Source organism: Balaenoptera ricei, chromosome 13, assembly GCF_028023285.1.
Source record: "Balaenoptera ricei isolate mBalRic1 chromosome 13, mBalRic1.hap2, whole genome shotgun sequence".
In the NCBI taxonomy this organism is placed as follows: domain Eukaryota; kingdom Metazoa; phylum Chordata; class Mammalia; order Artiodactyla; family Balaenopteridae; genus Balaenoptera; species Balaenoptera ricei.
The window spans coordinates 71,898,844-71,925,248 of NC_082651.1; the positions used below are offsets into that span (position 1 = coordinate 71,898,844).

The 26,405-nt window shown below is 39.5% G+C and overlaps 2 protein-coding genes across 5 annotated transcripts in view; one reads left to right on the plus strand and one right to left on the minus strand.

Moving 5' to 3' along the window:
- The window catches only part of ATL2 (atlastin GTPase 2), a 68,945-nt gene extending 58,628 nt beyond the window's left edge, over nt 1-10,317 (plus strand). For 3 of the 4 annotated variants that reach the window (XM_059943574.1, XM_059943576.1, XM_059943575.1), the window contains 6 exons: nt 1,290-1,428; nt 2,208-2,335; nt 3,464-3,520; nt 4,446-4,517; nt 6,015-6,446; nt 8,594-10,317. In XM_059943574.1, the coding sequence (XP_059799557.1) occupies nt 1,290-1,428; nt 2,208-2,335; nt 3,464-3,520; nt 4,446-4,517; nt 6,015-6,446; nt 8,594-8,713 (948 nt within the window). In that variant the 3' untranslated portion in view covers nt 8,714-10,317. The other variant, XM_059943577.1, reaches the window with a different exon arrangement.
- A 4,322-nt stretch (nt 10,318-14,639) lies between these two features.
- LOC132376760 (DNA polymerase subunit gamma-1-like) lies at nt 14,640-23,583 on the minus strand. The gene is given in 2 exon segments (XM_059942609.1): nt 14,640-16,440; nt 23,560-23,583. Coding segments are annotated over 2 exon segments (1,806 nt in total). The 3' UTR covers nt 14,640-14,658.
- Between the last annotated feature and the right edge of the window lie 2,822 nt (nt 23,584-26,405).

Here is a 26,405-nt window from a genome sequence, read left to right on the forward strand (position 1 = left end):
GCATTTAATTTCGCAGCCACATTCAAAGACTTAGGGTATAATGTAATTTTTCTTAATCCTAAAATGAGATCAAAACCAACTCCTCATTTCTTGGATTATTTGAAAGGCATTTCTAGACTTGTCGGAGATAATTTCATTCATCAGCATTTTCTCTGGTTTGTTCAGAAGAAATTAACCCACAGCACATCAGGCATGCTAACTAAATTCAGAATTATGTACTTCAAAGATAAGGAGGTTTTTAAATATATTATTGAAGCGATACAGAAAAGTGCTCAGATCATAAGTGTGCAGCTTGAGGAGTTTGTACAAATTGAACATAGCCATGTAACCACCCAGAAGCGGCTGCCTGTATCCACTAACTCCCGCCCCCTCCCCCCCAGATCCTTCATTACTCTTTTGACCTCCAACAGGCTTTGTTTTTGGACTTTTTATGAAAGGAATCATATACAGTATGTATTCTTTTGTGTCCAGCTTCTTTTGCCCAGTATTACATTTCTGAGATTAATCCATATTGTTGCATGTAGTTTAGTTCACTTATTCTCATTGCTATGCAGTATTCCGTTGTATGAACAGGCAACAGGTTTTCCATTCTACTCTTGATGGAGATTTAAGTAGTTTCCAGATTTTGTTGATTACGAATGGTGCATGTTTTTTAGAATGGTTTTTGAGAAGAGTTTGGGAGAATATGTGAGTTATATTGGGATAAGTAGTTAGTAAAAATCTAACATTAAGATTTCCTTCCAGAAAATGCATAGCAGTTCTCTCTTCTGCAAAACACTGATAAACTAGCATAAATCATAAATAATCATTTGGAGTGAGTGCCGAAATCCTAATAAATTTTTAAGGCTCTTTGGACTGCGTTGGAGCTTTTCGCCTTATCTGTTGTTTTGCTCAGGGGCTGACCTTTTTATTTGTAGGCAAATTAGTACTTTGTTTTTCTCTTTGCCATTATAAGTACTTTAAAGGCAAATTCTTAATTTATTTACTGGTTTATAAATCACAACCACACCTGTTGTTCTGGTGTTAGATATTATGATTAATTATTATTTGTATTTATTCATATCCTTGGCAGCTAACATGGGAAGAAAAAATCTTTTTTGGTTTAAGACAGAGTGGGGTCTTATCAAATGGTTAGAAATGGGTCTTTAGTAAAATTTTATTGTCAAGAAACACCCATCTAGACTAGCATCTGAGTTAGTGTGCATGCATGTGAGTACGTATGTGTGTTTTCTTAAAAAAATGTGTTTCTCTCTTGTTTGCACCTTCACCTTGTCTCCTTATGTCCCCAGGTAAAACAAAATCAACATGAAGAGCTACAGAATGTAAGGAAGCACATTCACAATTGTTTCTCAAATCTTGGTTGCTTCCTTTTGCCACATCCTGGTCTTAAAGTTGCAACTAATCCTAGTTTTGATGGGAGATTGAAAGGTGGGAATTCCCATTCTTGCTAAAATCAGAACTTAAGTTTTAGAGGCTGAAAGTTAAAAACAATACATGGTTCATTAAATTTTCTCTTTTATACTGGAGGACATTTTGATGCATTATTACTGGTGTGATTGTAATGTATTGGTTTGTTGCAAACACCTGGCATATTGATTAACATTTTATAATGTGGTCTGTTGCTCAGCACTGATGTCCTAAAAATACTGAAGGCTAAGAACATTTCAGTATTTCATCTGATTGCAGTCTGCTAAAAAGCATTACCAATGTATTATATTGATGTAATTAGATTTAAGTCTGTTTGGGGGTGATGGTGTAATTTTTTGTGTATGTTTTAGGATTATTTTGAGCATGATGGCAAAAGGCATGAGGATTGACAAAACTTTTAACAGTATGGCTGGAGAAACAAAATTTAGTATTAAAATTTAATACAATTTCATGAATTGCTTGCCATTTGGAAAGGATAGTTTAGTTAAAATACTTGATGTGGAATTTGTTCTGGTAGGCCACAGTTTCATTTATTATTTGGGCTGAAAGAATTATTGGGAGATGAGGGAAGTGGGGTAGTAGAGTGGAGGGGTGGTTATATTTTTTCCTAGGAGATGTGACAGTGTGATGTGTTTGGATGAGTTTTTTGAAATGAATCTACACTTAAGTAGCGTATTTTTATTTTATGAAATAGAATTTTATTAACTCTTACCAATGGAGACTTTACTTTTTTTTTTTTTTTTTTTTACTAACATGTTGACTAATTTCATGTCCACTAGATATTGATGAAGAGTTTAAACGAGAGCTTCGAAATCTGGTTCCATTGCTGCTTGCCCCAGAAAATTTGGTAGAAAAAGAGATAAGTGGATCTAAAGTCACTTGTAGAGATCTTGTAGAATACTTTAAGGTAGGAAAATTCTTACATTAAATGGCTTTGTCTAAGTTAGAAATATAGCTGACTTAAAACTCATCTGTATGTACAAGAAACTTCTTATCTTTATTTTAAAGCAAAAAAGTAAAATTTATATTTTTTTGCCTTGAATTGGATGTATCAGTATTTAAGAATATTTAAGATTGTAGCAGACAACATGTATCTTCTAGACAGTGATTTTATATCTTTGTAGAGTTATCCTACTTTTTCTCCAGCTCTGATATGGAAAGAAGAACCATTCACCGTAATATTATGATACCACTCTATCATTTGAGAATGATAATTAGGTATTGGGAGCATAATTCTGTATCCTGAGTTCTCACAAAAGCCTTCTCTCAGAGTCTGGGACTTGATAAGAGCAGCTGAAAGTATCCAGACTGGGTTTGAGCTCAAGTAAATTATGCATAGATTTTTTTTTCCCCCTCTGCTGTTCTCTAATCTTTATAGCTTGCTTGCCAGAGCAAGGCTATTGTAGAGGTTTGTATTTATTCATTGTAGTTGTAAATAGGCGGAAGGGAAATACAGTTAACTAAGAGTGTATTTTTGTATTATTTAATGGACACTTGATCACTTTCATACTATCTTTGTTCAGTTACGCGTTAATTTAGAGTCAGTAGAAAGTTGAGGTGAAAGGTTCCTACATGGAACTTACTTAAAAACTTTCATCTTTCTTTCTTACTCTTAAACCACAAATTCAGTAATTTCTTTTCCTTTGAACTGAAATATACTTTAAGCTGGTCAAAGTAAAATACTGAGTTAAAATATTTTCTTACATATTTATTTGAAATGTTGGCAGTAGGGGAGAATTATGGATTTCTTTTCATAAAGTAGATGGCATTTTATATATAACTTTTAAATATGAGACATTTATGCCAAGTTGGAGTTATATTTGGAGACATTTCTCTAGGATATTATTTAGCAACATACACACTTAATAATGTTGAGAATAGGGGTAACTGTTGGAATGAGAGTGTATGATTTTTAAAGCCTAGACTTTCCTTATAATAGTGTGAATCATTTTTCTATTTAATGATTTTTCTTTCTTTGGGGATGTGGAGCCAAATTGCATAACCTATGAATATAATGAGTCTTCTGTATTTTTAGGCTTACATTAAAATTTATCAAGGAGAGGAACTTCCACATCCAAAGTCCATGCTTCAGGTAGTGTGTGTGTTGTACATACATTTATTTACGAAGGAGAAAAAAAAATCTTTGCTTTAGAGATAAATGCTGGAAATGGGGTAATGTTTCTTTCCATGCAAATACATTTTAGATACTTAAGGCATGGGTCCTGAAGTTTTAATGAGTTTTTGTGACTACAGGTTGCACACCTTGCACACCAGAAATGAGGGTCCTCGGTGCCTTCTCTTCAGTTGCTCAAAAAGTGTAGGAGAATTTCTGCTTCACAAGATAGCTTCATATGGGCCTTGCCAAAGCAAGGGCCTTGCTTCTGCTCTCTGAGTCTTTGACAATGAATGTTGTTTGAAATAAGGCTTATTTTCTCTTGATATTAATGATAGACGTCTGGTTCTGGTGAATATAGATTTTGTTTTTCTTTTTTTTTAAAAAGGTGTTCTTTAGGGACAGTGTTATTTTAACCTAATTCATTTTTTTAAAAATTTGCTACTTTGGGCAGTTTCTCAGTTTTATAGTGGATTAAACTTTTTTCATAAAACCCATACAATGAGCAGTTTTGTGGATCCAAAAATGTATCTTGTGTATAATACTGATTATGAGAGAGAGGACCATATGAGTAATTCTTGATTCTTTGCACCTGGGGACTTGACACATTTTAGGGTTGTATCAGTTTAATTCTCTATAATTCCCTGGGCATATGTGGTATTTTCTACAAACCCACTTTAACAAACCTAAGCAAAACAAAATTAAGCAGGTAGTCCTATTAGAAGCAATTATTATATCCTTTATACTGGTGTTTCCTTCCATTAGAAAGGAAAACTGGAAGTTGATAATATTTTCTCTGATTCATTTTCAGACTTGGTCATTGTACATAATTTATTGTCTTAATCAGAATTTATAGTTATCAGGTATTTCACATAAAATTGGCACATTTTATTTTATTTCTTAGGCAACAGCTGAAGCTAATAATCTTGCTGCAGTAGCAGGAGCAAGAGAGATCTATTGCAAAAGTATGGAGCAGGTTTGTAACTAAAATTTAAATTTGACACTGGAGTAAGATAGAAGATTTTTATATTTAAAATAATTGAACCAATTTGTGCTCCTTATACATTGTCAGGTTACATCATTCCCAAATTTCCCTTTATCATCTCTGCTGGAAATAAACTAAGAATATAATTCCCATGGTTAGAGTGCAGGATACGGGTAGTAAGTTATTACATAGACCACACTGAAATATTTCCTGACACATGATTCAGAGTGCTGCTATTAGTAGCTTCTGATGCAAGCAACATCAGCTGAAGGGCAATAGCAATTTCTATGCTAAGCTTGCTAACTCAAGCATTAAAGTACCTTTTTTATGTTATCCTTTTTTTTTTTTGATTTTTTTTTTAACATCTTTATTGGAGTATAATTGCTTTACAATGGTGTGTTAGTTTCTGCTTTATAACAAAGTGAATCAGTTATACATATACATATGTTCCCATATCTCTTCCCTCTTGCATCTCCCTCCCTCCCACCCTCCCTATCCCACCCCTCTAGAGGTCACAAAGCACAGAGCTGATCTCCCTGTGCTATGTGGTTGCTTCCCACTGGCTATCTATTTTATGTTTGGTAGTGTATATATGTCCATGCCACTCTCTCACCCTGTCACATCTTACCCTTCCCCCTCCCCATATCCTCAAGTCCATTCTCTAGTAGGTCTGTGTCTTTATTCCTGTCTTGCCACTAGGTTCTTCATGACCATTTTTTTTTTTTCTTAGATTCCATATATATGTGTTAGCATACTATATTTGTTTTTCTCTTTCTGACTTACTTCACTCTGTATGACAGACTTTAACTCCATCCACCTCACTACAAATAACTCCATTTCGTTTCTTTTTATGGCTGAGTAATATTCCATTGTGTATATGTGCCACATCTTCTTTATCCATTCATCCGATGATGGACACTTAGGTTGCTTCCATGTCCTGACTATTGTAAATAGAGCTGCAATGAACATTGTGGTACATGACTCTTTTTGAATTATGGTTTTCTCAGGGTATATGCCCAGTAGTGGGATTGCTGGGTCGTATGGTAGTTCTATTTTTAGTTTTTTAAGGAACCTCCATACTATTCTCCATAGTGGCTGTATCAATTTACATTTCCACCAACAGTGCAAGAGTGTTCCCTTTTATGTTATCTTTTACCCACTTTCTTGCCAGCAATCTTCTGTACGCTTTTGGTGTATTGCTGGATCAGGTGAAGTCAGGTACAGATTGCAGTATAATTCTTTTTGTCTTTATTGCTATATAATTAATACCAATATAATTAATTTTGGAAAGTTTATTTTGCTTGAGTCAGTTAAACATATAAGAAATAAGTAGGTTATGATAATGTGTGAAGTATTATGAACAGATTTAAAACTAAACCATGTAGGTGGTTTGACTTTTTGAGATTAAAAATTATGATCAGGGAATTTCTTTCAAGTGTGAATTATTTCCAGCATGTAATCTGTCCTAATGTAACCCTGCCTGTACAGGTATGTGGTGGGGACAAGCCTTACATTGCACCTTCAGATCTGGAGCGAAGACACCTGGATCTCAAGGAAGTGGCGATTAAACAGTTTCGTTCAGTAAAAAAAATGGGAGGAGATGAATTCTGCCGTCGTTATCAGGACCAGCTTGAGGCTGAAATAGAAGAAACCTATGCAAATTTTATAAAGCACAATGATGGCAAAAATATCTTCTATGCTGCTCGTACCCCTGCCACACTGTTTGCAGTCATGTTTGCTATGTATATAATCTCAGGACTGACTGGCTTCGTTGGCCTAAACTCTATAGCTGTCTTGTGTAACCTTGTCATGGGGTTAGCACTGACGTCTCTTTGTACTTGGGCGTATGTTAAATACTCTGGGGAGTTCAGAGAAATTGGAACAATGATTGATCAGATTGCTGAAACACTATGGGAACAGGTTGGTATCTGTCTTTTGGTTTTTCAGTGACTAATCTTATCCCTGTGACTCCCCACCCCTCCTTCCAGTGCCCCATTCCCCACCCCCAGTATTTGCATACCTACTTTTCCTTCATATGGAGAATGGTAAAAGTATATTTTCCTTTTTGTTTAGATGCATAATTTGAATATAAAGTATGAACTGTTTTTTTTCCCCTTTAAAGTTGTAATTATAGTGTGCTTTGGTTGGCTTACATCTGTAATATCCTTTGGATAGATTCTTAGTCATAGGCCTGATTATACCAGACAAGTGGGCAGGGCCAGAGTCTTTAAGGATTTTTTTTTTTTTTTAAGAAAAGAAAATATAATTAGTGCAAGAGTTATGAAGGTAAGGAAAGAAGTTTAGGAGTGTAATTCTTTTGCTTTAGGAAAGCAAAAGAAGTTTCTAATATTGGCAAGAACCAAGGCATGCTTATATTCCAGGAAAAATATTGGGTCTTCATTGCCTTCCATGAAGTTAGTAGTGATTTACTGATGTACTACAAGGAACGATCTTATAGGGAATTCTTACATCCAAGAAACTTTGTTTGACCTCTATACTATGGAAATACTAATGAACAAAGCAAAGCACCACAAACAGAGAACCAGCTTTTCTTAATCATAATCCGTTATCTCAACCAGAATTCAAATCATGATTTTTTACCTCAAACCAGAATTCAAAGTTGGGCCTGACAAGTATCTACTAAGGAAAGCCTTGTTGTATATCAGCCAACTGTTGTCTGGAATTGCCTGTGTTCAGAAAATTTCATTTAAGGATGTTGTCATTAAAATGATCATCGTGAAATACTTGAGCATCATGTCAAGGACCAGAGTGAAAACTACAGTTATTACTGATGGACAGTTATAAAAGGTGTTTTCAGATACCATTTCTGGGCTGATGAAGTAGTGGGCTTATTTGAAGATCTAGGATATGCAGGTCCATGTTGGTTTTGGCTTTAAATTCAAAGACTAAAGAAGTTGATTGGATGTTGACTTTTCTATTAATAATGTCATTATTATTTTATACAGTGACCCACTATATTAATTTGGATTTTATATTTCTTCTTTATAGAAATGCTCTATTTATTCAGATCTGATTTGGAAGCTTATGTCTGGATATTTGTAAAATTTAAATTTTTATATCTTAAAAATAATCTCATTCTTTATATTCCTTTGCTATCTTCTGACAGAAGATGGATTAAAAGCTATCACAACCTCAAAAAAAAAAAAGCTATCACAATGTCACTTAAAATATTACCTACTTTAAAAATGTTGGACCATTACTAATTTTCTGCAACATGAATTTCGATAGTTGTACATTGTCTTCTTTTGAAAATCACTCATCTCCCGTACAGCATTGATTCTAGGATTTTAGAGGTGCCATTATTACAAAACAAGTAAATGGAAGAATCTAAAGTGTGTAAAATTATTTTCAGTATAGTTGAGGTAAGATGATCACTAGTCAGAAGATCTGTGCTGTGTCAACACCTGTCTAAATTTTTTTGCATTTCTCTTTTCTTTTGCTTCAGAGGAGTCCCAGGAAGGTGAGAAACCTACAAAGTCTCAAATTCTTGTAGTCTTAAGTTCTTTAACTTCAAGGCACTCTGAGTCATTCTCCTAACGAATCACTCCATGTTTTAGGTGTTTTCCAAACTGTTTGAAGTTACTAGACGTCGAATGGTTCATCGTGCTCTTTCATCAGCACAGCGACAGAGACTGTCATCCAACAATAACAAGAAGAAAAATTAGACAGTATTTTTAACTTTTTTCTCTATCCGAAGTGTTCACACTTATACATGTAGGACAATAAGCAGGACCGTCTGGGCCGGTCTGCATAAATGCTGTATACATACCAGATTTGATGCTGCATATAGGGTATGGAATTGCACATCCATCTCATAGGAATTGTAAATGGTTTGAATAGGAGGAAAGTAATTTTTGTTGCATTATAAAATGTCTAACTGCATTATTTGTAGCATCATAACTTTTTTTGGGAGAAGCACCTTTTTATTTCCCACATTCCTGGTTATTTTCTTCATTGCTTTGAATTGAATTTTTATATCTATTTTTATATGTAACCCTTTTTTTACCTCATGTTTTTATTTGTTTTGCACATTTCTCATACCACAGGTATTGAAGCCCCTGGGTGATAATTTGATGGAGGAAAACATAAGGCAGTCTGTAACAAACTCTATCAAAGCAGGCCTGACTGACCAGGTGTCTCATCATGCCAGATTAAAGACAGACTGACAGTTCATCTACTCATGGACTCCACTCTTTCTTTTTTTCACGCTTGCTGTACAATGAGAACTCAAATAAAAATAAACCAAAGTTTACAATCAACTGTAGAAGTAGTTTAGTATAACTGGCTTCACAGATGGCTGCCACAGAGTGTGAAATTGTTTGTTGGTTTTAAGCATTCTGTTCATGGCTCCTAAGGCGTGAAGATGGGCTGAGGAGCATTAGTTTTCATGCACACTTGTACCATGTTTAATTCTTTTTTTTCCCTTTTTACTTAATCTAATGTTAGTGAAATTTGTCTTATGTAAAGGATATTTCAGGGAAATATTTTAAGAAATCTATTTAGAGTCTCTTTAACACAGTGTCCCATTGAAATTTTAATTTTTAGAGAAGTTATGAATCACTGTATCAAGAATCAGTTTGGAATGACAATGAAGCCTTTATTGAGCCACGACATTAAAAGTATATATTGCTTTACTGCCTTCAATACCAGTATTACATAAATGCATGTATCAGAAACTTCACAGAAATTACATGACAACTCTTGTAGCTAAGAAAGTGATTCTGAGGTGTACATTTGTCTTGCCTTTTAAAATTTATAAACCTGCCCTAAAAGGAGATGCATATCTGGGAAACTGAACTGTCTTTATGCAGTTCAGCCTTCATGTACATAAAATATGCCGTTAATTTATTGGGGGAGAAATTCCATCCAAAAATGTTGCCTACAGCTATGAGTTAAGAGTGTCTATACAGTGTGTAGCTTTTATTTTCTAAAATCACAGGTAGGGCATGTATATGAATTATAAATATATAAATACGATTTTGTATTAAAAGTTTTGTAGTTTATGACAAAATCTGGTTCTGTGGTAGGCTAATGAGTACAGTCCCTGTGAAGGAATGTTTGTGGCTCATGTCAGTGTGTGAATGCATAGACAATTTGAAGTTTTTGATATATTTGTGATATTTATCTTCTTGAGCACTGCAATCTCACCACCCTCCCCCCCACCCCCTCCCCCCAAGGGAATTCAATGGGAATGTTTATTGTGACTTTGTCCTCTGTTGCATTTTAAAGTTCCTTCCTGTAATTTATTTTCAGTACATAATTAAAAATTTGTATATATAAAATGGAACTTGTGATTTTTTTTTTTAAGGAATTCTTCAAATATGTATTCCATTACATAAACCTATTTGTTTATACTGAAAAGAGCATGAGTGGGAAACACCCAAGTGAGAGCTGTAAGGTATCGTACCTCATACCTCGAATCTAAGCTTGTAAAAAGTTATTTTTCTGTGTCTGTCTCTGTTAGGGAAAACTTGTTGTGATTAGCCTAGGGGATTTATTAATTTTGTTTCTCTCTTTTTTGTGGTGTATGTAAGGCTAACATTTTGTAATACTTTTGTAGCCTTCTCTATGAACACCTATTAAAGCCTCTAGTTTGGTTTTTAAGTGAACAGAACTCAGATGTTGAGTTGCATGGCGGAAAGCTCTAAATTTGCTTTGGTTGATCTGTCCGCCTCCTGCTGCAAATCCTGTTTTTATATGGACTGTATTTGTTTCCATCTGTATTAAACTGCTACCGACTCATCTGTTCTTAAACAGAATCCACCTGAAATGTGTCTCTTTTTATTTCTTTTACCACCCTGTTTTATGAATGCCGTGGACTGTTTTTATGAATGGAAAAAATAAAAAGTTCGTTGTATAATAGCAATTCTTCTGAAATTAAAGACAGGTTGGTTATTTATTTATTTATTTTTAAGCAAAAGAGTTGTGAAATCTGAACCATTGGATTTCTTAATAGTTCTTGTTGGAAAGAGCGTTTTCCCCAAAGATACAATTCTATATAAAGGATTCTAAGAAAGTACTTTGGTTTCAGCTGGAAGACTCTGAACATTGCTAAGCAAGAAGCAATAAAAGGGAATAAAGACAAACTCAAAACTGTTTGCTGAAATAAGTTTTGTGTTAGTATATTTTCTGTGGTATAATTTTTTAGTAATTTATATTATAAGGTAGGTGTTTTAAACAGAAACTTAATAACACACAGTCTATCTTCCTAATTAAGACATAAATAATTTACTTTTGTGGAAGGGACAATCATTTGTGCCCCTACTATTGAGTATGCCTTAGATGTCTCTCATGAAGATAGCTAGTCATCCTTGTTTCACTGAACATATTCTACTTGTGAAACTGAAGAGCAGTATTTAATTTTTGAGGGTTTATATTTTCGGTGAACTTTGAGCAGGGCTTCCTTTAGTTGTTTTACTTCCGGAATTGGGCTAGCTAGGGACTTGACCCTTGCTGTAGGTGTGGGTGCTGCCTGTGTTAGTTACATTGTTTCATTATTGTGGGATTAAAAAAAATTTTTTTTTGTCTTAACTTGGTTAAGAACCTATTAAAATATAGCATGAAATTTCAGAAAACACTGACGTTGCTGTTAATGGTCCACTGAGGTCAAAAGACCTTACGGAAAGCTTTCTGACGGGCTGCTTCTCTGCTAGTGCGGGTTGCTTGGGTCTGTTGCACACATTCTTAGGTTTCAGCAGCTTCATTCCTGGCTTGAATTTTCCTGTACTTTGACCATAATTGATCTGTGCGCCTAAATGTTTTTCCCTTTGTGTCCTAGTTGTGGGGTGATGGTGAGAATCAGCTTGGAGAGCTGGCAGCTGTTTCAGGCAGCCATCTTACTTGGCCAGAGTTTACTAATCAAATGACTGTCTTACTTGGATTCAGTCTGGAGCCTCTGTCAGAGAGAATCCTTCCACTTGGCTTTTGGGCAAACAAAGCTACATTAGAGCTTTCCCAAGCAGGACAGAGAAATGCCACCTTCTCTACCTAAGTCTTCTATCAGATCCTAGGAATTTTTCTCTCCAGATTTGCAGTTTGCTGGAATTTAGGCTGAAGAATTGATCTACCCTTGACATACTTGAGTGCGATACAGCTCCTATTATGTTCTCTTTAGGTTTGTGACTTTTTCGATTCTTCAGTGCCAAAGCTAGCAGTTGACCAGGTCAAAAGTGCCTAAAGATGAGTGTAAAAAAGCTTAGGAGAAGAGGGGATCATAGCCTTTGCATAGCTCAATCAAGCACTTAAATAGACATTAGCACTTTTTGTACAACAGTCGTGTGGTGGGAAACCACTTTATCAAAAAAGGTGTCTCGGGTATCTCAGGCTTGCAAACCAGGATTCTGCAACTCCATACCTCCAAGGGTTTGAGTCAGTGGAAGGTTTCAGATACAGATGAATAACGTTCCTTACTCAAAGCTCTGTCTTAGCTGCATTCTGAAAGGTACTAAAGGCGGAGAAAAAAGATTCTGTTAATACTGAAACAAGGTGAAAATTACCCATAATACTACATTAAAAAAACAAGTCACATGAGGCAAGAAGTGAAAATCTTCCGGTGCTTTTGATTATACACCCCAGAGGTAACCATATATTTGGTGTGTGTGCTGTGGAAATCTTTCCCTGTGCTTATTGACATGTCGCTATATTGCATAAAACATACTCAATTTTTATTTTACACAAAAATAGAATTACCCTCTACATGATATATTTTTTTCATATAACTGACATTATTCTAGGCCATTAAGTAATTCTTTTTTAATTAATTAATTAATTAATTAATTTTTGGCTGTGTTGGGTCTTCGTTTCTGTGCGAGGGCTTTCTCTAGTTGTGGCGAGCGGGGGCCACTCTTCATCGCGGTGCGCGGGACTCTCACTATTGCGGCCTCTCGTTGCGGAGCACAGGCTCCAGACGCACAGGCTCAGTAATTGTGGCTCACGGGCCCAGTTGCTCCGCGGCATGTGGGATCTTCCCAGACCAGGGCTCGAACCCGTGTCCCCTGCATTGGCAGGCAGATTCTCAACCACTGTGCCACCAGGGAAGCCCCATTAAGTAATTCTTTAATGCTCACATGGTTGCTTTGACCCTTCTGAGGGTAAGTGGGGTTTTGAGGAGAGAGCACTAGACCTTGGATCTCTGCTAACAGTTTCCTTACTTTTTATGGCAATTCCTGCCCTCTCACAGGATTGGTGAATCAAATATGAAGAGAAGCAGGTAGCATAGAAAATTTGTACTCAGTTTTGCTTGTCTTAAGGCTCCATCTGCTGGCTCTATTTGGCCAATAGTCTGATAACTACTTCCTGAAGCTTGTCCATAACGATTTTTTTTTTTTTTTTTTTTTTGGTGGGGCATGGGAGTAATTTGGGCTGTTATTTAAATAACAGTTAATTTTAAACTTTCCGACAAATATGTTTACATGGCAAACAACATGGTCCTTGTGGAGGAAAATGGGTCTATAGCTACTGACAGAGCAAGCAAGAAAGGTCATCTAAAATGGCATAGTTTAGATTTCCCAAACACAAAATGTGAAGACCCCCTAAACACTTATGTAACCTAGAACTGGAAGAATACTTGAATTTCAACTCCAGGAAAAGGAGATGGACCTTGGAGTTAAAATGGAGCTTTGTTCCCAGCACCACCACTTCCAAGCTTTGGGAACTTGGGCAAACACTTAGGTTACAGCTGAGCCTCACCTTCTTCATCTATAAAATGGAGATAATACCTACCTCTCAGGGTTGTGAGGAGGATGAGATGAGAACATATATCAAAATCCTGGTAGACATTCTTCTGAATCCCTTCTATGGGGATGATATTTGTGAAACGTGCATCTATCTTCCAAACCATACCTACTCTTAATTTTACAGCCTCTGCTTCCTGAAGAGAAAAAACATGATGAATCTTGGAGGGTGGTGGTCATTGTTATTTTGTCTATGGAGAAAAGCAGTATCAGTAAGTTCTTTTTTCCTCAACTGGATTAAGCTCCTTGGAAAGAAGAAACCATACTTCATGCATCTTTTAATCTTTCATATTATCTGGTATTTTTGTATATGGTAAATGCTCAGAGTATTTTAACATGGGCTGGACTGTTCAACTTCATCCGCTTCACCCACCTTCTGTATTTAAACACATACCGTCTGCTATACATGAGCGAGGTGGTTACGTGACAGCTATGGGCCCGAAAGTATCAGTGTTTGCATTCTTTCCCCTTGGCCTCAAAATGCTAAGGAACGTGATTATTAAGTAAAAAATATCTGGTATAATAACTTTGGGGTAGAGTGAGGTTAGGTTACCCTGAAGGATTTGGATTATCTTTAGAAATTTAGTATACTGATTTGATCTAATGCAGCTTCTTAAGTATCTGCTCTTAAGTCCTTAACAGAATTGGGTTTACAGACCTGTGCAGTAAGGAGATAAGGGTTTTTATATACATCGAGTATCTCTAGGAATGCTAGCACTGCTTAGAACAGAGGAGAGAGCAGTTAGTTCTTCCAGGGAGGATTGACGGTTTTACAGGAGGCAAAACCCCCAAACTAACACATTTAGCACCTAAACGAAATATACCGCCAGTGCTGGTGTAATAATAGCCTTGCGGTGGGTATTTTAACCTCTGTTTTGATAGAAGAGTCATCTGAGGCTCACAGAGGTTGGCCACTTTTTTTTTTTTTTTTTTTGGTGAGAAGATAAAGGATCTTTGTTTTTATTTCCACTGCCTCCGAGCAGGCGTATCACATTTAGAGCGTTACTTCTCTCCCCTTCTAGGGCACTGCATCAGAGCATGAGGGACAGAACAAAGAACCAGCCAAGAAGAAAAGGAAAAGGAAGTGAAATGCCTGAGTTAATGTGAACTTTGGCGCTTTCTTTTTACCCAACAAGCAACAATGCTCCCTTGTCCTACAGCCTGCACCAACGTTGGCATCTTGGTTCTGAACTCAATTGCACCGTCAATTAGAGGCAATCATTCTTGGCAGGTCCTGCTACTGAAAAATGGCTGGCCTTAGGCAAGCCTTTTTGCAAAAAGCACAGCCGAAAGCCTGAGTTTAGGAGCCTGCACCGCCCCGATGAAGCTCCAGGGAGCAAATACAGAGCCTCCAGGCAGAGCTACCGTCCAGGCTGGCTTCATTTTTCCAGGGAGCCTTTGGTGAGTTCAATTATCTGGTAACTATCCAGTGCTTCACCCTCGGGAATCCCGTATCTGCTTTCCATCCCAGTTGGGTTGGAAGGGGTTTTACAGTCCATGTTCACTTCCTTCCTGAGGCACTGGTCAATATTGGCTGTACTGAAAAAGGCGACTGACTGGGGCAAGTCATTCAGACCCAGCTTGTAGACAAACGTGCACCTGGTCAAGAGGCTGGCGATCTGCAGGGTGAGGGCAGCACGGTAGCAGTCCTCCCGCAGCAGGTAGCGAACCTCATCGTGGATGCTGATGCAGAAGCGCCCATCAATGGCAAACGCCTCAAACAGCCACTTCATGGCCACAAGCATGAGGTGTAAGTAGTCCGCAGCGGAGCTTTGCACCGCTCAATTCACACGGCGGGTCATAAACTCCCCCTGGACAGCAGAGGGCTCCAGGGCTCGGCTGATGCAGCGGCCCAGCACCGGGGTACGTGGTGTGTCAGACATCGCAATGCTCTCCAGCTTATTGAACATTTCTGACTCTGTGTCCCCCATCCAGGCTTGTTCAGCAACCACCTCCCACTTCTTCCATTGTGATTTCCTAGAAGCTTCTCTCTGGATCTTGCGTAGATCCTGCAGGGAAAGCAAGCCATCCTCCATCCTGTCCACAGGGAGGTCCAACTCCGTCACCAGCCACTCGCCCTCATCTAACAGCCGATACCTGCGGAGGCCCTTGGTGACCGCATACATCTGTTGGACCTTCTCAGCTGCCTCCTGCCGCGTGAGCCAGTGGTTGAACTGCATTAGGAGGCACTCAGCGAAGGGCTGCCCCGCCCCATAGATGCAGCCATCGTTGAAGACCTTGGTGTGCTCACGGGTGATGCCCACTGTGGCAGCTCTCTTACTGTGTAGGTCGGTGCCCCTGCTCTTCCTGCCCTGCAGTGTCATCCACCCGAAGGCCGTGCAGCCAAGCATGCCAGCAAAGTGGGCATCTCTAAGCACAGCCGCAATCCACAGCTCCTGTGTGTCCACGTCAGCACCCACGAGGACGTAGCCGGGTGGGGCCTGCACCAGGGCCTTCAACTCACTGCCTACTCGGTCAGGTCGGGCGTTGCTGGCAATGAGCCACGTGGGCTCTACAGCCCGTTAAGTGATGGTGCCAGCGGTCACCCCCTGGGGCAAGATGGCCCCATAGCGACCTTCCTCATCATAGTTTGGGTGCCTGGTCACAGCACGGGGCAGAGCTGACCTGGACAGCCACACCACCATCTGGGACCTGATACGTTTATGGGCGTTCCTCCAAAAAGAAATCATTTTGTTGATTTCCAAGGCACGGGGCCCACTGGCACCTCCTGGGCCAGCCTGCAGGGTGCCGTCCTCCATCTTGGGCAGGAAGTCTTTGGCAAAGGGGCTGCCAGCATTGCAGCTGTTACCATCCTTGTGAGGCAGCTTGAAGAACCAGCAGCCGGGGAGATCCACATCATTGTAGGGTCCGTTGCCATGGTGATAAGCTGGCTGGCTGGCTTTTGGGCCACCAGCAGCAGTCAGAGCTAGGGGCCGACCTGGAACTGCCACTCGCAAGTTCTCCATCCTGGCCTCGGCCTCCACTTCTAAGCAGCCCATTTCTTCCACCGTCTGCCACATGGTGCTGCTGTCAGTGAGCAGGAGCTCCTCAGCCAGGTCTGCCGCCTGCGGCTCCAGCTGCTGCTTCCCCTGTTCAAGACAGTGCTTCCTGTACAGGGACTCGATGGGTGTGTAGGGGCAGGCCCCCCCCAGGGTCGGCCACTTTTACCAAAGGGTACTGGGATTGGAAGCCAGGTCTACTGGCTTTAGAATCCAAATAGCCAGGAACTGTCCACGCTATTGCACTGCTGTGAAAAATCAACAGTCCTGCACAGGCAGGGGAAGGGAGAGGGAAAGAGGTCAACAGCAAGGAGGAATGCAGCAGTGGGCCAGTTGGGCTCCAGGATAGGAGGTGGTTGTAGGGCAGAGATGGATGGAGTGGTGGGAGAGGAAGTTGTGAGACACCAGTCAGATTGTGAAGTGCCTTACGGACCATGTAGACAGACTTGGCATGTAGATGTTAAGGATACACGGTGATTCTTAGAAAAATGGAAGAGATCAGTTCAGCAGGTTTTAATTGTCTAGATAATTTCTCAAAGTGTGGTTTTATGTATTTTTAAATCAATCACCCGGAGTGCTTGTTTTAAGTGCACAGTATTGCCGAACCCCACACTGTACAATGAACTCAAATCTGTATGTCTAATAGGCCTCTCAGATCATTCTGATGCACACTGGAGCTGAAGGATTTGAGAAGTGTTTCCTAATGGGTAGTAGGGTAATCAATTTCTGCTGATTTTATACTGACTAGGAAAGTTTTCTGCAGACAGCTGAAATTATGTTCTTATGTTGTTTACCTGAGAGGGAGGTGGAGCCTGTGTTGGAAAGGACAGCTATTAACAGTAGATTAGGCTTCACTGGTGGCGCAGTGGTTAAGAATCCGCCTGCCAATGCAGGGGACACGGGTTCGAGCCCTGGTCCGGGAAGATCCCACATGCTGCGGAGCAACTAAGCCCGTGGGCCACAACTACTGAGCCTGCGCTCTAGAGCCCATGAGCCACAACTACTGAAGCCCGCCCACCGAGAGCCCGTGCTCCACAACAAGAGAAGCCACTGCAATGAGAAGCCTGTGCACCGCAATGAAGAGTAGCCCCCGCTCACTGCAACTAGAGAAAGCCCATGCACAGCAACAAAGACCCAACACAGCCAAAAATAAAATAAATTAAAAAAAAAAGTATATTCCTCCATATTAAAGTGAATATTGTCTCTCCCAAATTACAGACACATTTTTAACCTTAGACATTCTTTTAAAACTGCCACTCTGCTTCCCAAGCTTTGGACTGGTTCTCTCTTAAATACTTTCTTCGAGGAACAAAGTCGTTTTAGGCACAGCTGATCATTGCAGTTGTCTTATTTCATTTCATTAGGGAAATGTTTAAGAACAAGAGATTTTCATAGTGTTCCTTGCTTCATCCACCTTTGAATGCAAAGAAAAGAACCCCAGGGCTAAATCGTAAATGTCTTTATGAATCAGCAGAGATTACACCTCCTATCAAAGTATAATCTTCAAAAGATCAAACTCGACTGTCATACATATATAATGAGTATTAGTCAAATTTATTCACCTCCTTAATGAGGAAACTGTTAAGATGGCAAAGCTGGTTTGAAGCAGAATCGGAGGAACAGGAAATATGTGGTCTGCCAGGAAGGGTGTTTTGAAATGAGTGTGCTGAGTGATCTGAGCCCTCCAAGGTGAATAGCAAAGTCAAACATGTAGCTCAGCGAGTCTCAAACTTTTGTTCTCAGTATCCCTTAATACTCCTAAAAACTGAGGATCACAATGATCTATCAATATTCACCTTATTAGAAACTAAAACACAAATGTTTAAATGTTAGTTATAGTGGACCCTTGAACAAGGTGAGGGTTAGGGTTACCCACCCGTCCCACAGTCAAAAATCCAGGAATAGCTTTACAGTCCACCCTTCGTCTTGGGTTCTACATCTCTGGGTTCAACCAACCATGGATCATGTAGCACAGCAGCTGGTATCTACGGAAAAATATCCGTTTATAAGTTGACCTGCGCAGTTCAAACCCGTGTGTTCAAAGGTCAACTGTATTTTAAAAATAAAAATAACAAGCCCATTATATGTTAACATTTTTTAATGAAAAATAACAAGATATATTTTGAGAAAAAAGGCATTGTTTTACACTTTTGCAAATAGAACACTTAATTGGCTTATCAGAAGACAGCTGAATCCTTATATCAATTTCTGCATTCATATGTTGCAATATGTTGTTTTGGTTGAAGTATATGAGGAAAATTTGGCCTCACACAGTTATGTAGTTGGAAAGGGAGGACCTTACAAAATCCCTAAAGTGTCTTGGGAACCCTCAGCGGTCCTTAGATTACACTTTGAGAACCACTGCCCTAGATTAAGAAATACCCTGGCAGGCATGTTAAACAACGCACCAGTATGACCTTGAAAGGACATGCTGTAACTGTCCTTTGGTTATTTCCAAGTTTTGGATGATTTTTCTTAATACTTCAAGGCCTATGTCATGCTCCTGTCACCAGAAACAGACTGGGTCAGACAGACCAAATTCCACTTGTGAACAGTGGGAATTGGGACTATATTGTTAACTCATTTCTTTAAACAATCCCCTCAAATAAAAACATCTTTTTTTCCCTTTCATTATAAAATGCAAGAAATATAAAAACCAATTACCTTGAATACTTTGAACTTGTTGGAGATAAACACTGATACCTTCTTCCTTTTTTTTTTTTTAACTTTTTATTTTATATTGGAGTATCGCCAATTAACAACGTTGTGATAGTTTCAGGTGCACAGCAAAGGGACTCAGCCATACATACACATGTATCCATTCACCCCCAAACTCCCCTCCCATCCAGGCTGCCACATAACATTGAGAAGAGTTCCCTGTGCTATACAGTAGGTCCTTGTTGGTTATCCATTTTCTAAAAGTTCCCCAGGTGATTCTATTGTGCACTTAGGACTGAGAACCACTACCTAGTCTAACTCCATTTTCTTTTTCTCTTTTTTTAACATCTTTATTGGAGTATAATTGCTTTACAATGTTGTGTTAGTTTCTGCTGTATAACAAAGTGAATCAGCTATACGTATACATATATCCCCATATCCCCTCCCTCTTGCCTGTCCCTCCCACCCTCCCTATCCCACCCCTCTAGGTGGTCACACAGCACCGAGCTGATCTCCCTGTGCTATGCAGCTGCTACTCTCTCACTGCGTCCCAGCTTACCCTTCCCCCTCCCTGTGTCCTCAAGTCCATTCTCTATGTCTGCGTCTTTATTCCTGTCCTGCCCCTAGGTTCTTCAGAACCTTTTTGTTTTTGTTTTTAGATTCCATATGTATGTGTTAGCATACGGTATTTGTTTTTCTCTTTCTGACTTATTTCACTCTGTATGACAGACTCTAGGTCCATCCACCTCACTACAAATAACTCAATTTCGTTTCTTTTTATGGCTGAGTAATATTCCATTGTATATATGTGCCACATCTTCTTTATCCATTCATCTGTTGATGGGCATTTAGGTTGCTTCCATGTCCTGGCTATTGTAAATAGTGCTGCAATGAATATTGGAGTGCATGTATCTTTTTGAATTAAGCCCGGGAGTGGGATTGCTGGGTCACATGGTAGTTCTATTTTTAGTTTTTTAAGGAACCTCCATACTGTTCTCCATAGAGTTTTTTTAGATATAAGACATTTTGTATTATTTCTGGTCTTTACAACAGTGCTTGAAAGTTTTCAAGGATCACAAAGCTGAGGCTGAGAGAGGCAAAGCAAACTGCCCTGGGCATATAGCTACTAACTTTTTCTATTCTAATCAGACGTCTTAGTTCTAACGATAGAATCCTCTCTAGCTAGTCTTTGTGGGAAGGGATTCACAAAGGCTATTAGAAATTTGTGGAATTTCTGGAGAAGCTAGGTTGAGCTTCTAGGAACAACTCTCAGAACCACACCTCAGATTTGACCATGTAACGGAGCCCAGCCAAAACACGTGGACTCTGCTGTGGACGGTGGAGACAGTCCCGTCACCACTTGACTTCAGAACTGGCTGCCTTTGCTGGCCTGGACCTTCTCTGTTTTCTCAGAAAATTCACTTTCAAAACAAAGTCTTACACATGTATATCTGATTGGTAGACTCTAACACACCTGTTGTATTAATTTCAAAATTTCAATGTAGTTTTAAAAAGTTATTCCAGATGAGGGAGGTAGGATTTATACTTGGAGAATTATCCAAGCGAGAAGAAGCTGTTTGAAAGATTCGGGGTAGGGACAGATGTCCACCGCAGTCACCCTCTGGAGGCCCAACATCAGTGTACACCCTCCCTCCATCCTTAAGTCTCCAGCCTGCAGAACACAATGCAACAATCCCTTATACAAAATATGCTACTCTCTCCTCAAAAGGGGAAGCCCCAAATTTCAGTTGATTGCATTCAGCTCCATATTCAGAATTTTGATGTTCGTTCTTCTAATTTAAATACACTCTTTACTTAATGCCCTGTTAGCCATGGATAAATTGTAAAATAAATCCACAGAGGCTATATACACTATATATCTGGGGAAGGGAGAGGGGAAAAATTTAACATATATTCTTATATAACGTAACTCACCTGCAAGGGGAAATATAAGGCTACAGTTGATATTTACCCACTCCATGTTACCTTTGCCCTCAGCCACAACTTGGTCTGCCTTTACCTGGTGGAGTGACCCTAACCTTTATTCCTGAGCATCTGAGTTCTTGGTGTCCCTCTACTTCCCTAGGGTTGCTCTAGTCCTGCTAACTTGCAGCATTCCGTGGGGAGGTACAAGGAGGACCCCTCAGTTTGTGTACATTGCTCTGGCATGTCTAAGGAAGCACTCCTATTTTCCCTAACACCCAAGATCAACGGCCTCAGCTGAAATGGTCAGCACTCCCCACTGCACCCCATCTTATTTGCTGGTTTAGTGGCGTCGTGCAAGGAACCTGAAATGGCCAAGTGTCAGTCTCAACTGGTAGAAAGATTCCCCTGGTGGAAACATTTCTCTTTCGACATTTTCTATATCACATCCATTGGCACTTAATTATCTTCCCTTTAGAACTGTTCTGCATACACTGATTTTTTGACTCATCGGAGAAGCCTAACCTTCAGGGTAGGTATGGAGGTATATCAAATGTCTAAATCTTAGCCCTAACGTGACTTCTTTCGTATTCAATAAATCCACCCCCAACTAAGGAAGATGCCTATTATTTTTGTCCTTGCCTTCACTAGTGTTTGAGGGATACACGGATAATGACTAAGAGGGCTGGTAGCAGCAGGAGAAAGGGATGAAAGGGATAACACAGTGAATTTTATGATATCTCAACCAGTTCTCCATCTTGGAAATAATCATATGGTCTTTTAACCTTGTGGCTTTCAGATCCTAAGTTCTCAAAGATTTATTTCTTGGCAGTAAGCAACATTTAGAAAATCTATCTTTATTGTTAAGCTTGAATATTCCAATTTATTATTTTGTTTAGCCCAGTGGAATTATTAGAGGACATCAGTCATGCCCAATTGCCACCAGTTTATTTCAAACACTTATGAACAGAGAATTGCAAAACATTTTTTCCCCCCCTTGGGCTTATATGCGCTTGGTATTATGCTTATGCAAACAGAGTATGTAAGCACAGCTTCCTTTCCTGTATGTGCATGCATTCGGCACATATTAATGTCATGCCTGCTACATTCCAGCTACAATTCATGCTGGAGACATAGTGGTGAAGCCCAGGCACCGTCTTTTTGCCATAGCCTTTCTATTCTAGTAAGGGGTGCTAGTACACACCACGTCTGGCTCTGTCTCCTGCTGCTAAATTAGGATGTCCTGTCATTTACCCAGAGTACAGCAGGGGGCAGATAAAGCCCATCTTTCAAAATCATTTGCGGCAGCCCAGCATTTTAGATGGCAGCAGATTAGAATTGTCACTTCAGTTTTTGAAGGAAACTAGAATCTGGTTTTGCATTTTGCTCATTGCTTATCTGACTTTTGGTATCTCTGGTATCAAATCTGGGAAAAAGCCAAACTGCAGGTACATTTTCTCTTTCAGAGTAAATATTTTTGGGAAATAGTTGTGAGGGACGCTTGCTAAGTAAAGGAATTCTACTCCGAATGCTTTCAAAAATAAAGACTGTTCAATGGATTTAACATTAATTCAATTTAATATTTTCTATAAATCTGAATTTTCATTAAAGTATTTGCTTAAATTGAACTGTAGCTGTGTTTTGATTTTTGCTGAGAGGATGGGTAAAAAGACCATCCTCATTAGCTAATCTTATTCCTATTTCAGAAATAGTAGCCACTCCTACATCCTTTTGGAGTGAATAAGAGGAAATTTTAGAAATGTAGAGAAAGCAAATGCACACACGTGTGTGTGTGTGTGTGTTTGACATACTGTTATGGCCACAAGAATGGCATCAGAGGGGCAGAAGAAAGGAAAGGACCAAGGATGTGGGGTGTTGCATTTTGGGCAAAGACCTCGAGAGAATATCCTAATTTTGGACTTTTTAATGGTATGTTAGGTTTGCTGGGTCCTTTAAAGCAATAAGTATTCAACTGAGCTGTGAAGCTAGACATTGGAATTTCCTATGAAAAGGAAAATCTGAGCTAAAGAGAGGAGAGTTACCTGAGCAGATACCTTTTATCAACCAGCACCTTACTGGATCTTTTATTAATCTATGGTTTCCCTGGGCCTCCTGTTCTATTACTCTCTATGGGGCAAACACAGGAAAACTACACCAACTCCCTCTGGCAAAGGCTCCTTAGCGAGTGGGTGAGTAGAGGTGGAAGGGGAGAGGGCTAAATCAATTTCTAGTGAATCTGAGAGCCAATCAAATCTTATTATTCTGTTGAATTATTTCTCTTCTCCTGTACATAGTAAGTTCTGTGGGACAGGGTCATGTTTATCTTGTTCACCACTGACTTTCCTGTGACCATGACATTTTTCATACACCAGTGCTTTAGGAGCAAAAATAACAGCCCTCCCACTGACCTCATTAAGAAAAGACTAAAGAGATTAAGAAATGTGGATAATCCCAGCCATGAGTTATTTGGAAATTGTGTGTGTGTGAGATTTCCAATCATCTGTCCCTGTTCACCTATGAATATGATGAAATGCAGAGGTACTGAGTAAGAATAGCTAAGGAGTTCTGAAATGCCTTCAAAGTTGACATAATATTGTAGATTCTTTGAATTAGAAGGGCCTTACCCTGCCCCACCCATCCAATTCAGGAATTCTGCAATGTCCCTAAAGGGAAGTCACCATATTCTGCTGGAACACTCACCAAATCTTGAAGTAGTGATTCCATTACGAGAAAGCTCTTCTTCCTTTTTTTCTTTCTTTCTTTCCTTGTTTTTTTTTTTTTTTTTTTTTTGGCAAGGGGTGTTTAAAAAAATATAGAAAAAGACAGAAAAGAAGGTAATGGCTTTCATGTGCCCACAGTCTAAGAATAAACAAGTCCTAATGTTTTGTCCTTTCGGTCTCAGCTGTCCACTGTTGGGAAATAGTTCTGCATGGGTCTCTCACCTTTTTGTGCATTTGTGAGTGAACTACTGGGCCATCTTTTCCAGGATGTTTGGATAGTGAATGACTGTGGAAGGTAGAGATGGTGGTTCCCTTCAGAATAAAGGGTAGGTTACTTATGACCTTGGAAGACAGAGTGTGTCTCGCAATGGAGCAAATGGCAGGTATGCTTAGTGCCCATTATAAAATTATCAGGTTCCTTAAACCCAGGGTTCTTCTCTCCTGTACTCCAACCACTGCATGTGCAGGTGTCATCTTGTCCTCTTCACATTGCCCTTAGGAAATTGGCACCAAAATGCTGATCTGTCACTACTGCTATTGCTGTGGGTAACACACTGCCTTTTGTCTCTGATCCAGGAGTTTTGTGCCAGCATCCATGAAACTGTGGTAGGTTACTATTTAAACTATCATAGGCCAGAGAAACAGGTGGAAATAGCTCCCAGGTAATATTAATATTAAAACTTGATGAGGATAGAAAAAGAAAACTAGAAAATTTCACTTATGAATGTAGAAGCTAAGATATTAAACAAAAATTAGTAAGCACAATCCAGTGGAAAGTTACAAAAAGAATGAAAGGAAATTAAGACCATGTTTATTTCAGGTTTATAAAGATAGTTTAAAATTTGGAAATTCATCAAAAAATTTACTGTGTTAGATTAAAAGAGAAAAAACCTGTGTTATTATAACAGTAGAAAGTAAAAGCATTTGATAAAATCTAGCAACAATTACTAATAAAAATTCCATGTAAGTTAGGGATAGAATAAAACTTTTTAAACATGCTGATGACTGTATCAAACTATGAAATAGAGAAGCCATTTTAAAATCTGGAACAAATAGCATTGACCACTTGTATCGTTATTTAGTATTGTTTTGGAAGTTTCAAATAAGGCAATAGGACAATAAAATATGTAAAATGTTGGAGAAAAACCAGTCACAAAGAGGCGGTATGAGCCAAGGAAAGATTAGGAACTTGAGACGCACAGACATGGATCAGAATCTCACTCTGGCCCCATTTTATCTGTGGAACTTTGGGCAAGCTATTTAATTTTTTACGATTCAGTTTTCTCTTCAGTGAAATGGGCATAATAATAATTTTTGGAGATCCTGCACAGATTAAATTCCCTGCTGTCTTGCTTTTTTTTTTTTTTAATATTTATTTACTGGGACTTCCCTGGTGGTCCAGTGGGTAAGAATCTGCACTCCCAATGCAGGGGGCCTAGGTTTGATCCCTGGTCGGGGAACTAGATCCCACATGCATGCTGCAACTAAAAGTCCGCATGCTGCAACTAAACATGTCTCAATGAAGATCCCAAGTGCCTAAATATTTATTTATTTAGGCTGTGCCAGGTCTTAGTTGCAGCACTTGGGATCTAGGCCCCTGACCAGGGATCGAACCCAGGCCCCCTGCATTGGGAGTGCGGCTTCTTACCCACTGGGCCACCAGGGAAGTCCTCCTGTGGTCTTGTTAAAGGGCCCAGCTCAGTGCCTGACACATGTTCGGTGTTCCGCAAATGTTAATTCCTTCTGACACTTTCAACCTCTGAGAATTTGAAAAAGAATCAGGATTTGGATGTCTGCGAAGCCTGTCACGGTAGCAACCTCTGTGATTAAGAATAAAACAAGTATAGAGATGCCTAATTCTTTTTGTTCAAGCTTCTTCCAGAAACCTGAGAACTTTCAACAGTGGCAACCCAAATTGATGATTCTGCCCCTTACAGAAGAAAATCAATAAACATTAGCTCCTCTGAAGCAGACAAATTACAGGAACAACAAGTTCCACAGTGTTTCATAATCTTATGACAAACACAATCCGAGTTCCTGGATGAGGAATCTTTTCTTACCAGGATCCCACTGGCCAGTCCCAAAGTGGGCTTTATCTCCCTCTCTTGGTTTTGTCACTTTGCTCATATGATTTGTTTGCCCTTTTGCCTATTGTGAGCTTGGCCATCTCCTGGTTTGGTAAGTTCCCAGCACTTCAGAGGCAGCCCATGTCCGCGGAGGGTCCTGGGAGGCCTCCTGATCTGACCACTAACAATTGGGCCTCAGCTCCAGCGATAACAATGAAGGTTTATTTTTCTGGAACATTTTTAAAGCCTATGGCTCAGCCTCCTCTGTTCATCTGAGAGAAGTATCTTTGAGTCAGCTTAAGGAGACACCACTCCCACTGTCAACTCTGGGATTTAGGGTCTGTCCTGGGCCACAAAAGAGCCCTCAGACCTACCCCTGCCTCAGGCAAGTCCTCATGTGTAAGCTGGGCCCCATGTTCCAATCTGAGTATGTTGTCTTCAGGGCAGTTCTATTAGGAGTAGGGGTGCAGGGAATGTGAGGTTGGGGCACTGGTGGAGAAAGTTGGGCTGCTCTGGGCATGTAGAGAAGGGTATAACTCGGGCTTGAGAGCGAAGGAAACAAGTCATGAAACTGACTCTGTGGCTCGATCATCTTTATTTATTTGTTTGTTTGTTTGTTTATTTATGTATTTGGCTGCGCCGGGTCTTAGTTGTAGCATGTGGGATCTTTAGTTGCAGCATGCAAGATGTCTTTTAGTTGTGGCATGCGGAATCTTTAGCTGTGGCATGAGGACTCTTAGTTGTGGCATGCAGGATCTAG